We start from the raw sequence: 15,898 nt of genomic DNA, 5'->3' as shown, positions 1-15,898 counted from the left end.
AATCCAAATAAACATTTTCATGTATGGAAATGAACTTCATACACTGTTGTAGCATTATTTCCATAAATAACACTGCAAGACACTTGGAACTAAACAGTCGCTTGCATTTTTGTCTGCAGAGCTGCAGTAGCAAGAATTTCTATATAATCTGGCTGAGGCTTTCCCCCTTCCCTACGCACAAATGGCTTAAGATTCAGTCTACAGATTGTTCTAGAAGTTTCACTTTGCACGATAACTCAGAAAGCAGAAAACTTGGCATATGTATTAAATATAGGTTCATATGACAGCTTAAACTATTGTTTAAAAAATATGTTTTAGCCAATTATTGACAGAATTGTCACAAAATGCAGAGTTTTAGATCATGAAGCTCTATAAGAGCAGAGTACATTTAGTATCAGAAAATTACCTCTCTCTTTTTTGCCACCATTACAGAAAGAGGCACAATATATATGTAATGTTTAGAGTCTTGATTGCTGAACAGAATATTCAGAATTTCATTATGATACATTCTTTGAGTCTGGGAAGTCCTGCTCACTGCCTTGCAGGCCGTTTTCTACCTGGCCTAGGAGAGTGCGGACCTGATTGACTCCAGCTGCTAAGGTATTTGGGGGCGGGGACACCATTTTGGAAGCAGGAGTGTTGCTGTTATTAATTTTTTGTATCTTTATGTTGGATGTTATGATTTATGCAGAAATTGTTTCAATTTGGTTGTATACATTTTGATGTCTTATTGTTTATGACTACTTTTGTTATATGTGTAATTATATTACAAATATAACAAAAGTAGGGAAGTGCTGGGTGAGATCCCATGGACAGTAATACTAAAAGGAAAGGGAGTTCATGATGGCTGGGAGTTTGTTAAGAGGGAGATAGTAAAAGCACAACTTCAGGCAATACCAATGAGACGGAAACATGGAAGGTGCCTACAGAAGCCAGGGTGGCTATCTAAAGAACTTTTAACTGAGTTAAGATTAAAAAAGGATGTGTACAAAAAATGGAAAAGGGGGAAAACCACCAAAGAGGAATTCAAACAAATAGCCAGCACGTGTAGACACAAAGTCAGAAAAGCTAAAGCACAGAATGAACTCAGGCTCGCTAGAGAGGTTAAAAGCAACAAAAAAGGCTTTTATGGGTATGTTCGTAGCAAAAGGAAGAACAAAGAAACAGTGGGGTCACTCAGAGGAGACGATGGTGAAATGCAAACAGGGGACACAGAAAGGGCTGAACTCCTCAATGCCTTCTTTGCCTCAGTCTTCTCCGATAAAGAAAACAATGCCCGACCTGAAGAATTTAGAGCAAATGATTTAGTAGAGTAAACACAGCCCAGAATAACTAAGGAGATAGTACAAGAATACTTGGCTAGTTTAGATGTATTCAAGTCTCCAGGGCCAGATGAACTGCATCCAAGAGTATTAACAGAACTGGCAGATGTGAGCTCAGAACCACTGGCAGTCATCTTTGAGAATTCCTGGAGAACAGGCGAAGTCCCGGCAGACTGGAGGAGGGCAAATGTTGTCCCTATTTTCAAAAAGGGGAAAAGAGAGGACCCAAATAATTACCGCCCAGTCAGTCTGACATCAATACCAGGGAAGATTCTGGAGCAGATCATTAAGCAAACAGTCTGCGAGCACCTAGAAAGGAATGCTGTGATCACCAATAGTCAGCATGGATTTCTGAAAAATAAGTCATGTCAGACTAACTGATCTCATTTTTTGACAGAATTACAAGCCTGGTAGATGAAGGGAACGCAGTGGATGTAGCCTACCTTGATTTCAGCAAGGCATTTGACAAGGTGCCCCATGATGTTCTTGTAAAGAAGCTGGTAAAATGCGGTCTTGACTATGCTACCACTCAGTGGATTTGTAACTGGCTGACTGACCGAACCCAAAGGGTGCTCATCAATGGTTCCTCTTCATCCTGGAGAAGAGTGACTAGTGGGGTGCCACAGGGTTCTGTCTTGGGCCCGGTCTTATTCAACATCTTTATCAATGACTTGGATGATGGACTCAAGGGCATCCTGATCAAATTTGCAGTTGACACCAAACTGGGAGGGGTGGCTAACACCCCAGAGGACAGGATCACACTTCAAAACGACCTTGACAGATTGGAGAACTGGGCCAAAACAAACAAAATGAATTTTAACAGGGAGAAATGTAAAGTATTGCACTTGGGCAAAAAAAATGAGAGGCACAAATACAAGATGGGTGACACCTGGCTTGAGAGCAGTACATGTGAAAAGGATCTAGGAGTCTTGGTTGACCACAAACTTGACATGAGCCAACAGTGTGACGCGGCAGCTAAAAAAGCCAATGCAATTCTGGGCTCCATCAATAGGAGTATAGCATCTAGATCAAGGGAAGTAATAGTGCCACTGTATTCTGCTCTGGTCAGACCTCACCTGGAGTACTGTGTCCAGTTCTGGGCACCACAGTTCAAGAAGGACACTGACAAACTGGAACGTGTCCAGAGGAGGGCAACCAAAATGGTCAAAGGCCTGGAAACGATGCCTTATGAGGAACGGCTAAGGGAGCTGGGCATGTTTAGCCTGGAGAAGAGGAGGTTAAGGGGTGATATGATAGCCATGTTCAAATATATAAAAGGATGTCACATAGAGGAGGGAGAAAGGTTGTTTTCTGCTGCTCCAGAGAAGCGGACATGGAGCAATGGATCCTACAAGAAAGAAGATTCCACCTAAACATTAGGAAGAACTTCCCGACAGTAAGAGCTGTTCGACAGTGGAATTTGCTGCCAAGGAGTGTGGTGGAGTCTCCTTCTTTGAAGGTCTTTAAGCAGAGGCTTGACAACCATATGTCAGGAGTGCTCTGATGGTGTTTCCTGCTTGGAAGGGGGTTGGACTCGATGGCCCTTGTGGCCTCTTCCAACTCTACGATTCTATGATTCTATATATTTTTCATGTTGTAAGCTACCTTGAGCATGGTTTTAACTGCGGAAAGGTGGCACACAAAATTATGTATGTATGCAGCTGCAGGTCAGGAATAAAGTTATCCCTAGGACAGGAATAAAGTGGATAATACATAGATAACTGCAAATGTTTTGCATTGCATTTATTTTCATTTTATGCATTTATTTCCCACTGTTCATCAGGTGGGTTACACAATAAAATAACAAAATGTAGGATGTAATCAGGCCAACTATAATCATTAGCACAACAAGTACAAAATTACTAACAGGAGGATAAGACCAATGAACTAAATTCTCTCTGTACAAGCGAGTGAAGTCAGGATTACTACAATCTACTGTGGCAACGTGCTCAGGGAATCCATTTTGAGAGTTAAAATGTTAAGCAAGGAAACCATTCTGTTGATCTGGCCAGGCCCCCATATCCAGTAAATACACTCAGACACCCACTACCCAGAAACACACAGAGATAGGCTGATAAAGATTACCACATATGGACATGGAAGACATGAATGTCCAACTCCTCATGCCTTATCTCTAGCCAGAACCTAATGTATCTATCTGAGTACTGTACAGTATGTGTAATGCTGTAACTTTTGATTGGATAAAGACCTGATTTAAGAATGTACTGTAGAAAGGGAAGCCTCCCCTGTTTGGAAGGGCCGGACTTTTCCTCTGCACCATTGCTTGCTGCCGGCAAATAATTAAAACTTTGTTGCTTTAATTCTCTGACTGCTGCGTGGTCATTTGACTGGCCTAACCAATTGCTACATTTCTTCTAAAAGAAAATATATATATATAGGTCTTATTCAAAGTTATACTTACTGAGGAAATCCTTCTTTTCTTTCTGCCCTCTGTGAAGTCACTAAAAAAGAAAAAGGAAAACTCTGTGAAAGTTAAACCTCAATCCTCCTCAACACACCTTATGCAAAATTGTTTACAATGAAAAGCAAGAAACTTTCTGAAAAGTAAAATACAGGTTTAAAATTTCAGAACTTTTATGAAAGTAAACAGTCATTACTCAAATACAAAGCACACGCATTGTAATCTCACAGGCCACCAGCTGATAGAGACATAACAATCAGCAAAAAAACAACAACAAATTGTCATAATAGAAAAGGCATGCACTGAAAACACAACTTACTTTTCATCATTTATTTCGGAATAAATCTTGTCCATTTTGGAAGACTGGTTTCCTACAACAAATGCAAAATTAGTCTTAAAACTGTGTGAAAGCACAGTACAACAAGCTGCCACAGGTGTTCTTTGAGACAAAATTAAATGAAAAATGCTGGACACTACAGTATTTGGCTTCCATCAATAAAACTCTCTAGACAGCTTATAAAGCAAAACCACACATTATAAAATATTAAACCTAAAAAATACAGTAATTTTAAAAAAGAACCCAATAAAAACAGTAAGATGTTCCTTCTACTACAGAGTAACACAATTTGCAGGCCAGAATAAAAATCATACTGAAAGAGCAAAAGTGTATAGTTTAGTTATAACCACATTTAAATACTGAAAGACTAGGATTGGTTTTAAAACAAATTCATAAGTGTGAGTGAATAAAATGGTCTTCAATGGGTGGGAAGACCATAAAGAAGATGCCAGGCGAGCCTCTCTGGAGAAGCTATTCCATAACTTCATAGGACCGCAGAAATGCTCCCCCTCAAGTCTTTTTATTATTATTTATTTATTGAATTTGTATTTAAAGAAACAACTATCTGACTTTTAGAAGACATCTGAAGGCTGCCCTGTTTAGGGAAGTTTTTAATGTTTGATGTTTTATTGTAGTTTTAATAGTTTGTTGGAAGCCACCCAGAGTGGCTGGGGAAACCCAGCCAGATGGGTGGGGTATAAATAATAGAAATTATTATTATTAGTAGTAGTAGTATAGACCATGGTTCACAACATAAAATCTTAAGCCAGCTGTCATCTCTCCGGTAAACTTCTCCTCCAGTTTCTGCTGTCATTTAGTTTTTCCTATCAGGTGAGTTAGTTTGAAAGTATTCCTTCTTCACAGGGCATCTCCAGGGGGAAAAACACCACGATGTAATTCAATTATCACAAATGACTCTTTAAACTGGGCCTTTAGCAGCACACTCCTATAAATGTCTACCCAAAAGCAAGGGAGCTTACTCCCAGGAAAGTGGGCCTCCAGCCTAAATCTAGCAAGCCAGAGGCAGGAACTTCTGGCAGTACTATATAAAATATTACCTCGCTTCCCTTTTCCTTACTTCCAACAAAGGCGCCAGAAGAAATGCGCTAACTCGAGGTTGCCCCGCAGTGCACGGTTTACTCGGAAGTAAGCCCCGCTTAAGTCAATGTCGCGCGCTAGAAATGGGTCAAGGCGGGAAAGAAATTAGGGGAAAGCTGCTCAGATGTTGTTAGCCCAGAGATTGAAAGAAGACACAGTCCCTAACAGAGAGGAGAGTGGCAGATTAAATGGTTGGATTATGCCGAAATAGCAAAAATGGCCGGAAGAATTAGAAACCAAGACGACCCAATTTTTAAATAAGGAATAGGGGAAAATATATAATTTACCTTAAAAATCATTGCAAACAATTAAAAATATTAGGATTGGAATGAGACTTGTAGTTTAACGGTTGTCATGGAGATTTAATAGATTTGGATTAATGGAGAAGATACAGGAGGAAAAAAGTTAACATACACAAAGGAGAGGAGAGAAAGTTCAGGAGAATGCATGGAATTCTCTTTTTATTTTGGTTGGTTGTAAATTTCAAAATGTGAAATTTAAATATTTTTTAAAAAGAAAAAGAAACCGGGGTTAAAGCAACTCGGCGGGGGTGGAGAGCAGGAGGGCGAGGGCGGGAGCACCACGCCCGGCTGGAGCCGCTTCAGGACGGCCAGCGCCGAGCCCAGAGCCACGCGAGGAAGGAGATTGGGGAGGCCGCGAAGCGCCCCCCGCCCCACTTGCCGGACTAAGCCTCGCTCCCTTCCCCTCACGCCGACGTTTCTGGCGCGACGCCCTTGCTCCCCGCTCACCTTCCCGGGTCCGGTCTCCAGCCGCACACCCGTCTCCTCTGAGGCCTCCCCGCGACTGAAGGCACAGCGCCCGACTAGGCTCCGCGGGATTCAAAATAACCGCCAGACCGCGCGCATGCGCCTCCAACCGCCAACCTCGCTTCAAGGCCTAAATGGCGGTTTCGGATTGGCGTCGCGGCAGCGCCCTCGTTCCGTACAACATGGCGGCCTCCTTGCGGTGAGGCCTACGGAGCCACCGCCGGGAAAGGGATAGGCAGGAACCCACGAAACGTTCTGTGGCTTCTCCGGAGAGTTGTTGTCATTATTTAGGATATTAGTTGTACCGCACACGGCATAGCAATTGCTGAGGGGCGACAGTATATTCATCTAAGCCGGCGGGTGGCGAGAGAAAGGTTTGCGGTTGGAACAGTTCCTTATAGGCTTGGAGAGAGTGGAGGTTTCTGTGACGAGGTGGCCGAGTGGTTAAGGCGATGGACTGCTAATCCATTGTGCTCTGCACGCGTGGGTTCGAATCCCATCCTCGTCGGAAGTTTTTTGTTTAACGTAAAACAATTCGGCGTGGCGGCTTCTGATCTTTATTTACTAAGCGGGCAAATTCTTTAATATGTGCTGGACACGCAGTAATGCAAAGCCAAGTGTGTCGGGGGTGAGAATCTGAATCCCGACTTATTCATCCACTAGTGAGGTTTACTTGAGAAAACTCTTTATTTGGGGTGGGGAAACTTCAGTTCAGAAGCAAAATGGAAAACCGTTTCACCGCCGCTGTGCAATAGAAACAATAGTAATACATTTGGAAAAACGTTAAAATGATATGCATTGAAATTCAACTAGGGGGATACGAGGAAGTCACTTAACAATGTTAAGATGATTAGTTTTAATAAGGTTATGATTTATGTTTGTCTGTTTGTTAGTGTGTTTTTAATTTTGTGAAAATCAAGTAAAAAAAATTGGAGGGGGGGGGGGAGAAACAATAGTAATACAATTATGATCATTATCATTGTACTGTGCTTGGGAGGATGGCCACTGCTTTCCCCGGAACTTCTGAATGTGAAGGAAGACAATTTTCTCTCTTCCTAAGAAGCTTTACCCCGAAATCGTAAAAGTCAGGATGACAACTGTGCTGAATGAACTTCATTCTAGCTCCCTAAAAGAGCTCACGCCCCCCCAAAGGAGACAAGGTGACATCCAATGTTAGTCCCATATTGAACTTAAGGGTCCACATAATTTGCCAACTGATTTCAATAGATTTGCGCTGCATATGACCAGCGTTGGATAAGTCAGCCTTAAGTATTTAGGTGGCACAAATCTCTTAGCTGTTTCTGTTGCAACAGGCTAACTACCTTTGCAGAGAAAGGATAGCAACTGCTGGTTTTTTAAAAAAATATTTTCATTTATTTATTTTTAAAATTTCTATACCACTTTGAATTTTTAAGATAAATCTCAAAGCGGTTTACAGTACAGCATGTTAAATCAATAAAACATAAAACAATCTGAAGAAAGTCAAATATAGAGTATACAGTCAAAGCAACATAACTCAAAACTAAACTATTATCTTAAAGATTGTATTTAAAGATTATCTTAAAGATTTAATATTTTATTAAGTAGCTAAGGAGCACTTTGGATGCCTTATTGTGAGTCTGAGACTGCAGCTCTCCTCACGGGAGCTCTAATAATGAGCAGCTATCTTATTTTTCAAAGACATCTGAAGGCAGCCCTCTTTAGGGAAGTTTTTAATATTTAATGCTGTATTGTTTTTAACACTCAATTGGGAGCCGCCCAGAGTGGCTGGGGAAACTCAGCCAGATGGGCGAGGTATAAATTGTTATTATTATTAATAATCCCACCATAGGAACCAGCTAGGGGCTGAGGTCCCTTCTGCCCCACAATAAAATATTTGAGGGAAATATTCAAGTTGAGGGAAATTCCCAAATGGTGGGCAGAGCCCCCCCAAATATTTTATTCAAGTTGGCACCCCTGAATCCCAGCAAACCTGGAATGCACTGTGTTGGGTGTCCCAGATTTAATCACTCAGCATTCCCTATACAGTTCCTGCCCCTGCTATGCCCATAAACTTTCTCTCAAACCTTGTAAAGGGGTGATGGTGCGTTTCTCCAATAGGTAGGTAGTCCTGTCTACTCTAACTTCCTCATCACCATGCACCAATGACCAGACTGTGCACTTTGATGGATGAGAGTGTCTTGCACAGAATTCAGGAAAATACAGAAGGTAGGGTTGGGGGCAGTGGAAATTGGAGAAGCACATCCAAGCAGAATGCTTCTGTAGTCCTATACAGTGGTACCTCTGGTTGCGAACGGGATCCGTTCCGGAGCCCCGTTCACATGAGCAGAACGCAATCTGCATCTGCGCATCGCTATTCGCCGCTTTTGTGCATGACGTCTTTTTGCGCGTCTGCAAAAAGTACCCTTTCCAGTACTTCTGGGTCGCCACGGGACGCAACCTGAAGCAAACATAACAAGAGGTATGACTGTAATCTGAATTTAGGGGCAGAGCACATGCTTTGTTTGCAAAAGGTCTCAAGGTTCAGCCCCTGGCATTTCAGTTAGGGCTGGGAAAGACTTCCCTGAAACAGTGCAGTGTCACTCACAGTCAGATAGCTATAAAATAAATCTAAAAAATCAAGATAGTTCATTTACCTTTTACCTACCTAGTTCTAAAATACACGGGCCAATGTTTGCCTCAAATAAAGGCAGCTTCCTAGGTTCCTGCTGTAGAATGCTTAAACATGCAATCACCTTGTACCAAATCTTCCTGAGGAAAGATTTCCTAATGTAGAAATTCACGCCCATTTTTCTTCAGCCATGTTTGTCCTCGTGGCCACATCATTATGTTTGCTTTCACTCTTAAACTAGGGTTTTGGGACTGTGTCTAGACCCTTGACCTCCCTCCTAAGGAAGGCACAATTCAACCTCTTTTGTTAATGGTCTTCCAGAAATTAATCTAAACTTTCCTGCTTTTAAGATTTCCACATTGTAGCCTGTGGTTTTACTGTATTTAATTTGCCAAATTGCTGGTGTGGGTGAACTAGTGCTTTTTTAAAAATGTTGGAATATTTCTGCAATAACAGGTCTATTAAATTGCTAAATTCTGTTACCCGTTGAGCCTTTTCTTTTTTTAAGGTGGGGCAAAATAAAGGTTTTAAATAAAAAAACCTCCCTAACAATATAGCCTCTGTGACCTTTGACAGTACCATAGGACCCAACTCCTAGGGGCTGAGGTCTCTTCAGTCCCCCAAATAAATATTTGAGGGGTCCCCCCCAACTTGATGGGCACTGCCATTCAAATGGTGTGTGTGCTGCATCGTGTGGCTTACCTGCTCCCCCAAAATACTTTTTTCAAGTTGGCACCTCTGGACAGTGCTGTTTCTTCAGGTGAGAAAATCCAAATTCAACAAGCATAGGCAGGGGCTATAATGCAGGCACTATCAAGCATACTGACCTTGTCCCAAAAATTACAAAGAGAAGTTTAATGTGTGTATTTTATTAGAAATGGTTCGCTTCCTCCTGATTTTATAACCTCAGATGAATGCTTTGAAGAGGCCAGAATGAGCTCTATTCATTACAGAGATTTTTTTCAAGCAATGAAGTAGGTGGCGAAGGGCTCCCTCAAGGCAATTCTGCTCCTCAGGTTAACTATCTTTGTAACTGTTTAATGAGCCTCCTTGTACAGTTAATTTATTGGAATGGTTAACACAGAACCATTAAGGAACAGATTAGCTGAATGGCAGCCAGCCACAGTAAAACTGAGCATGGAGTATAGAAACATGCATCGTGGAAAAACCTGCCAAACCGTGACAGCCAGATCTTACAATCTGTACTTACCTCAATGGTGCAAGTCCACTGCATGCTTGAATGAATCAATTTTAAAGTCTACCATGGGCAAATAAAATGTGCCTTATGACAATATATAGTGGCTGCCTTAAGTACAGGGTTGGGCTCGTCAATATTTAAATGAGTTGCTCTGCAGTAATAGCAATTTTATTTTTTTTTTTTAAAAAAATATGCTTAGCAAAATTTACAAAGAATTGTGTTTACTTGCAGTCACTGCACTCCCAGTGAACTCCAAATTATAACATCTTTACTATTTAGTGTTTCACATTCCAGACCCCGCAGGATGGTAACAGGGCTGACACCTGGACTTTAGAGGTGTACCATAGCAGGTGCAAAACTCCTGCTCAACCCAGCAATAAGCTAGGAAAACTGATGACAGGATCACCAAAGGGAAGGGGATGGGTGGGCAGAGCTGTGAGTGCACTGGAAGCTGTGACTGTACACATGCAGTTCAATAGTAAAACTATTTTCTTGTAATCTCTACAATTAAGCTTTGTATAGGAAGGAAGCCACCTAGATAGGACCTTCCTTTATTTTTGTCATATTGGTTGCTCCAAAATCTTAAAATAGGGCCACTAGTAATATATTTTATTACTACTGTCTTAGGTAAATAATCATGACTGCAGTTCATGAGCAAGAACCAGACAGTGTTTAGGAAAATGCGAGTAAAAGCCCTCTATTCTCAGAGAGGGAGGGGAACACTTGGTCCTAGACAAGGCGAAGCATTCCCACCTCCCACGCAATGAAGACATTTCCATTGCCTCTCAACCCCAAGGCGAAGAAGGCTCAAAAGTTTCGTAGACAGGAATATAATAAACTGTTCTCATATAAATACCCTGCTTCAACCCTACACAGATGTACATCTGATTAGTAGTTGCAACCATCTGAAAGGCTCTGTCATCACATTCCTTCTTATAAAACAGAGCTGAACCTTTTTTTTTCTGCAGAAGGATGCATTCCATCAGGGGCAACATTTACAGAGCTGTATGCCAGGGGCTACTGTTGCTCAATTCACCCCATTCACACACACCCCTCACCTGCACCCATTTAGAAACCCAAAACCAAGCTGCTGCTTCAAAGCACTCTCTCTGCAACTTTTCACAGACCTAATGATGCTTGATAAGGTTTCAGCAATTATAAGGTGCAGCTGTGTCTGCAAGAAAGCTGAAGTGCTAGTTGCTGATGCAAACCTAAGCACTACACAGCCCAACTGACTACAGAGAGATAGACACTCTGAGCTATTCCTCCTTAGATAACCTGCTTGGCTTCTGTGCTGGGCAAGGAGAACATGGAAATGTGGCAAAGGCAGCCATGGACTGAATACACTATGGGTCATATTTGGCCCAGTGTCTAGTCATTAACCACCTCTTGATATAAAGGCAGTTGCTTCAAGCACTGCAGTGTACTCTCATTCAAACCCATTGACCCATCTTTGGAGTGCTCATTCATGGAAAAGGAATCAGGATTAGCAATGAAGTCACTGGCCACAGAGAAGAGATCTTAAAAAGGAAGCCTATTTAAAAGCATCTTCACACCCCACCCCAAACTGTATACTTAGGACAGAATGGATCAACACGGACACAGCTTTTTCTTTTCTTTTTTAACTGGCACTGTTCTCTCTGTTTGGCACTTTGAGCATGGTTTCTTACAGTTGCCCGTTATAGCTGAAGCAGAAAACATGTTCAAGGTTGGTTTACTAACCATGATTTCAGGTCCTGGGTAGTAAACCCACAGTTCCCTACTTCAGATGTAATGGGAAACTGGTTTAAAGAAACCACAAGGGATCAGGGAGCATGCAGGTCTGACCCTTGTTCCCAGCTTAATAAATCATCTACTAAGACAGGATTATTACATATGAACTGACCAATTCAGTGTGCATCTAAACATGTAAAATGTGAATGCAAGTTTCCATTTCTTTTTCACACACACTAACACACAGTCTTTACAGAATATTTTAAAAGTTTCAGGTCTCTTCCCAGTCATCCTGTGCCCAGGCTGGCATCTTAGAGCAATATTCAAATTCTGCTCCCTTGTACCGCAAAGCATGGAGATACATCACTAGATCTTTGGGTGATGGGTCCGGCCTCACTATCTTGCATTCTCCACAGAGAGGGTCCTTTTCGCCCCAGGATTCATTTGAGCAAGTTTCTCCACTTTCCATCTTGTGCAGCTCTGCCTGAGGAACAGAATTCTGAGAACATGCCGATATCCTGCTCTTTTCTCCACCTGCAGATTCCTCACGAGTGCCAGAACTGACTTTTACAGGGGTGTCCAACACAGTCTCCTGCACTCTGTCTCCTACGATGGGTTTCAAATCTTCCTCAGCAACGTCCAGGATACCCAGGCTCTGTTTTGAAAGATGCTCCTCCACCAAAGCCCGAAGCAGCTCATCATCCGTCTTATTAATATGGCCACCTTTGCCTTTTTTGGGACCCCAGGCATCGGTGTTGTAGATGGGGTCATTAACAATAGGGTGTCCCAAAAACTGGAGATGGACACGTATCTGATGAGTGCGGCCAGTGTAAGGAAAACACTTCACCACACTAGTCTTGCCATTGTAGCTGAGCCTCCGGAAGACCGTTTTACAGACTTTACCCTTGGGGTCCACTCGACACACTCCGACTTTGTAAGAGACAACCAGGATGGGTTCTTCGCACGTCACCTCATTTTCTGGGAACTCTCCAAGTACACGGCACACATACTCCTTCTCCAGCTATTGGGGGTATGGGGAAGTGGGGTGGAGGAAACAAAAATAAGAATCTGTTTAATTTCTAGAATGCAGAAGCCCCACAAAGACCACTGCAAGGGTCTGAACCTGCATCTATGCCTATCTGAGTGCTTTATGCAAGGGTAATGTCCACCAAATCCATTCATTTCACTGTGAATTTTTCTATAGACAACAATGTGTTATAGTGATTGGAGTGTCGGGCCTGTCTGAATCCCTGCTTCTACCATGAAGCCAGTGTTAGAAACTCAAATATATAAGCTAGATGCCAAATGACTCCTTAAACCAGGGCTACAGTTGCCAATTAGAATGCCTAGTTGTCATTTTGAGGCCAGATGGCTTGAAGGTCAATGTGACTTTTGGGTTCCTGAAATTCATTATGATTGTGCTGATAAAATATAACAGATAGAATTCTACAGCATGTGTTGCTAATGTGTGAAAACAGTCAAAATCCAAGGATCCCCAGGCATGCAGCTCCAGATGGAGGAGAGACATCAGGTGCCATCCTGGCACCCGGGCATCTTCATTTGGCCGCAAGTGGCCGATAGCCAGGTGCAAAATGCGCCTGGTGAATTTTGAACGCTGCATGAAACTCAATGGGTGTCACTCTAGCCTACTTTAGAGGGTCGTTGTGAGGACAATAGGAGAGTATAACTACACCTTTGTATGTCTCCCTGAGTTATTTGGAGGAAGGGTGGGTTATAAATGTGAACAAAAACCTTCGGGGCTTCACCTGTCGCTGTCGCACTTGCTCATCGATCCTCTTGGACACTTCTGCAGACTTTGCGAACATGAGGACGCCTGATGTCAGGCGATCCAACCGATGAATAGTGTGCAACTCCTTCAGGTTGTGCTCTTTACCCAAAATAAAAATGACAGTGTTGTGCCGAAATCTGCCACATGGATGGACAGGCAAGGATGAAGGTTTGTCTACAACCACAACCTCATCATTTTCTTCCAGGAACTCAATAGCCTGTGCTGTGACTGGAGGTTCATGGCGGTGTACGGTGTTCCGGATGAAGTCATTATTCTGAAAGCAAAACAATTACTGTATGTTAGCAGGAGCAGGAAACTTCCTAGAATAACCTGTTTGTGAATAATTATGGTTATTAGCTCCATTTACTAAAAAAACAAAACAGGAAAAATAATAAAAGGGGGAAATTATTATCTATTGGTTATATATCCGCCAAGGATGCGCAAGTTGGGTAACATTATATATAGCAGTGTAATTTATATATAATAATTAAGAAGATAGTCATAAAACTCTAGCACTTAGCTAAGACTGCAATCCTAGCCTCACTTCCTGGGAATAGGCCACTATGAATGCAATATGATTTACTTCTTAGTAGAGATGGTTAGGATCGAATCCTAACTAAAACATTGAAAATATTTTGTTGTATCCAAAATGCATTATCCTATGTCAGAAAAAGGCCTTCATATTACGTCAATTTCTATGATGTCTTGTTCCAACAACAAAAGGAAGCAAAGTGAATTCTAATTTACATCTTTACAAACTAAAACAAAAATGCTTTCTGCCATTAATGTACATAATGACATGCTCCCATGAACCAGTAAGAATGTTAGCAATAACAATGAAGAGTCTTAGGGCACCTTACAGACTAACACATTTATTATGGTATAAACTTTTGCATGTAGACTACAGTCCACTTTGTCAGATGCAGGAAATGATGGTCCAGACTTGCAGGCAAATATATTCATGACTTTGAAGTGTGTGTGTTTGGGGGTGGAGGGAGAGAATTGAATATAGTGAGATCAGATGGAAATGATAAGCAGGTAAGTACAGAGAGTGGTAATTAGCTTATTAACAGTGAAAATTCACAGATATGTTTTCATCACTTTAAACAGGAAAATTTTCACTGTCTACCTGCATGCCATTTCCTCCTGACCATACTATTTATAACTCCCCTCCCTCCGGGCATCAACCATGTATGTAGGTTTCTGCAACTTGTTCGACAGGCAAGGAGACAAAACTGTTCCTGGATGGGGAAACCCAGCCAGGTGGGCAGGATATAAATAATAAAATTATTATTACCACTTAGGTGTGCATGTCAACTCCAAAACAGAAAGCAAGGTAACTGATCCACCTATACTACTTTCCTGTGGGTGGTTCCCCACTTCCTCATCGCCTGTTTTGGGAGCATACGAACATGCCATCTCCACGCCTGCAAACTGCCAAGCAGGAGGGTCGCGCCGTCGCTTCCCCGAATCGCCCGCCGCTCGGACCCCAGCGCCACATCCTCCCTCCGTCCCGGCCTCACCTTGAGGATGACGCCCAGGTCCCGCACGGGCTGCTCGTTGAGCCGGAGGCGGCCCGCTTGGGCCGCGGCCCGGTAGTACTCGAGGGGCTGGGCGCGGAACTCGGTGCCGAAGACGTGCAGGAGGCTCTCGCCCACCCAGCGGCCCTTGCAGTAGGTCTGGAAGTCGAAGTAGTAGGGCCGCACTTTGCGGAGGCCGCCCTCGAAGTAGTAGCTGGTCTCGGCGAAGTGGCTCTGGCCGAAGCTGACGCCGGGGTTGCGCTTCTTGGGAGGCGGCACGTAGCGCTTCTCGCCTTCCTCGGCCGGCCCGGCCCGCTTCCCTTTCGCCTTCCCCTTCCCGGTCCACAGCCGGAGCCTCTTCACGGGCGGAGGGGAGCTCCCCTGCTCGCCGCCCGCCTGGCTCTCCTCCATGCTTCTGCCGGGTAAGAGCGAGGCCGCGGCGGCTGCCAACCCACGCCTGGCGCCCGGCTCGACTAAGAGCGACCGCGAGCACAGCTCCGAGCGCAGCAGAGTCAGCCGCATGATCCGCGCGCCGCGGCGACACGGCTCCTCGGCGCTACCCGGTGACGCGTCGTCACTTAAACCAATCGCGCTCGCTCTCGGTGACGGATAAGTCGCGCGACAAGACAGACCTGACAAGCGACTGCTCAGTCTGCCAGACGTTCGCTTATATGTAAAGCAAGCCCTTCAGGGGAAACGGCTCCGATAAGCTTACGCGGACATTATAGCCAGCTAGCTCTATTTTTTTTTGAATTAAATTTTGTTAAATATAAAATAAATAAAAGAATATCAAATAAGAAAAGAAAATTTCATACATATACACATGAACATAATTATTTATACATCTGTAAAGCAATATTCAAAAAGAAGAAGGGGAAAAAGGAGAATAAAAAGAAAGAAAAGTTAAAAATAGAAATTTAGAGAATAGAAAAGTGTTCACCATAAACAACAATTTCAGACCTATACTTCCATACAATTTTATGCTCCATTTTATTTGCGCATCCACACCGGGACATTCGCAGGGAAACCAAAATGCTGGTTTGCAAAGCTATTGTACTACTAACTTTATTGTACGCTTGTGAAACATGGACCACTTATAAACGCCATCAGAATCACCGGGG

The 15,898-nt window shown here is 43.0% G+C and overlaps 2 protein-coding genes across 3 annotated transcripts in view; both read right to left on the bottom strand.

The window, feature by feature from the left end:
- KNL1 (kinetochore scaffold 1) overlaps window positions 1–6,600 on the bottom strand; it is a gene marked incomplete at its 3' end in the record, with an annotated part of 37,794 nt that extends 31,194 nt beyond the window's left edge. The window contains exons 1-3 of the mRNA XM_083755115.1: window positions 5,929–6,600; window positions 4,064–4,115; window positions 3,745–3,784 (exon numbers count right to left, since the gene is read on the bottom strand). Of these exons, the coding sequence (XP_083611241.1) occupies window positions 3,745–3,784; window positions 4,064–4,098 (75 nt within the window). The 5' untranslated portion in view covers window positions 4,099–4,115; window positions 5,929–6,600. The remainder of the gene's footprint in view (window positions 1–3,744; window positions 3,785–4,063; window positions 4,116–5,928) is intronic.
- A 2,810-nt stretch (window positions 6,601–9,410) lies between these two features.
- RPUSD2 (RNA pseudouridine synthase domain containing 2) lies at window positions 9,411–15,622 on the bottom strand. Of its 2 annotated transcripts, XR_014565667.1 has the most exons (4): window positions 14,781–15,334; window positions 13,235–13,531; window positions 9,991–12,489; window positions 9,411–9,949 (listed from the first exon to the last, which is right to left on the bottom strand). XR_014565667.1 is itself a non-coding variant. In XM_083744788.1 (3 exons), the coding sequence occupies exons 1-3, from the start codon at window positions 15,297–15,299 to the stop codon at window positions 11,740–11,742; spliced, it is 1,566 nt and encodes a 521-aa protein (XP_083600914.1). In that variant the 5' UTR covers window positions 15,300–15,622; the 3' UTR covers window positions 9,411–11,739. The 2 variants fall into 2 exon arrangements, 1 of the variants encoding a protein (XP_083600914.1); XM_083744788.1 differs by having other exon boundaries at window positions 9,411–12,489; window positions 14,781–15,622.
- Between the last annotated feature and the right edge of the window lie 276 nt (window positions 15,623–15,898).

This window comes from Podarcis gaigeae (assembly GCF_964106915.1).
Source record: "Podarcis gaigeae genome assembly, chromosome: 1".
Taxonomy (NCBI): Eukaryota; Metazoa; Chordata; class Lepidosauria; order Squamata; family Lacertidae; genus Podarcis; species Podarcis gaigeae.
The sequence above is the reverse complement of the archived record's forward strand: the minus strand, read 5'-3'. Positions and strand labels throughout refer to the sequence as shown.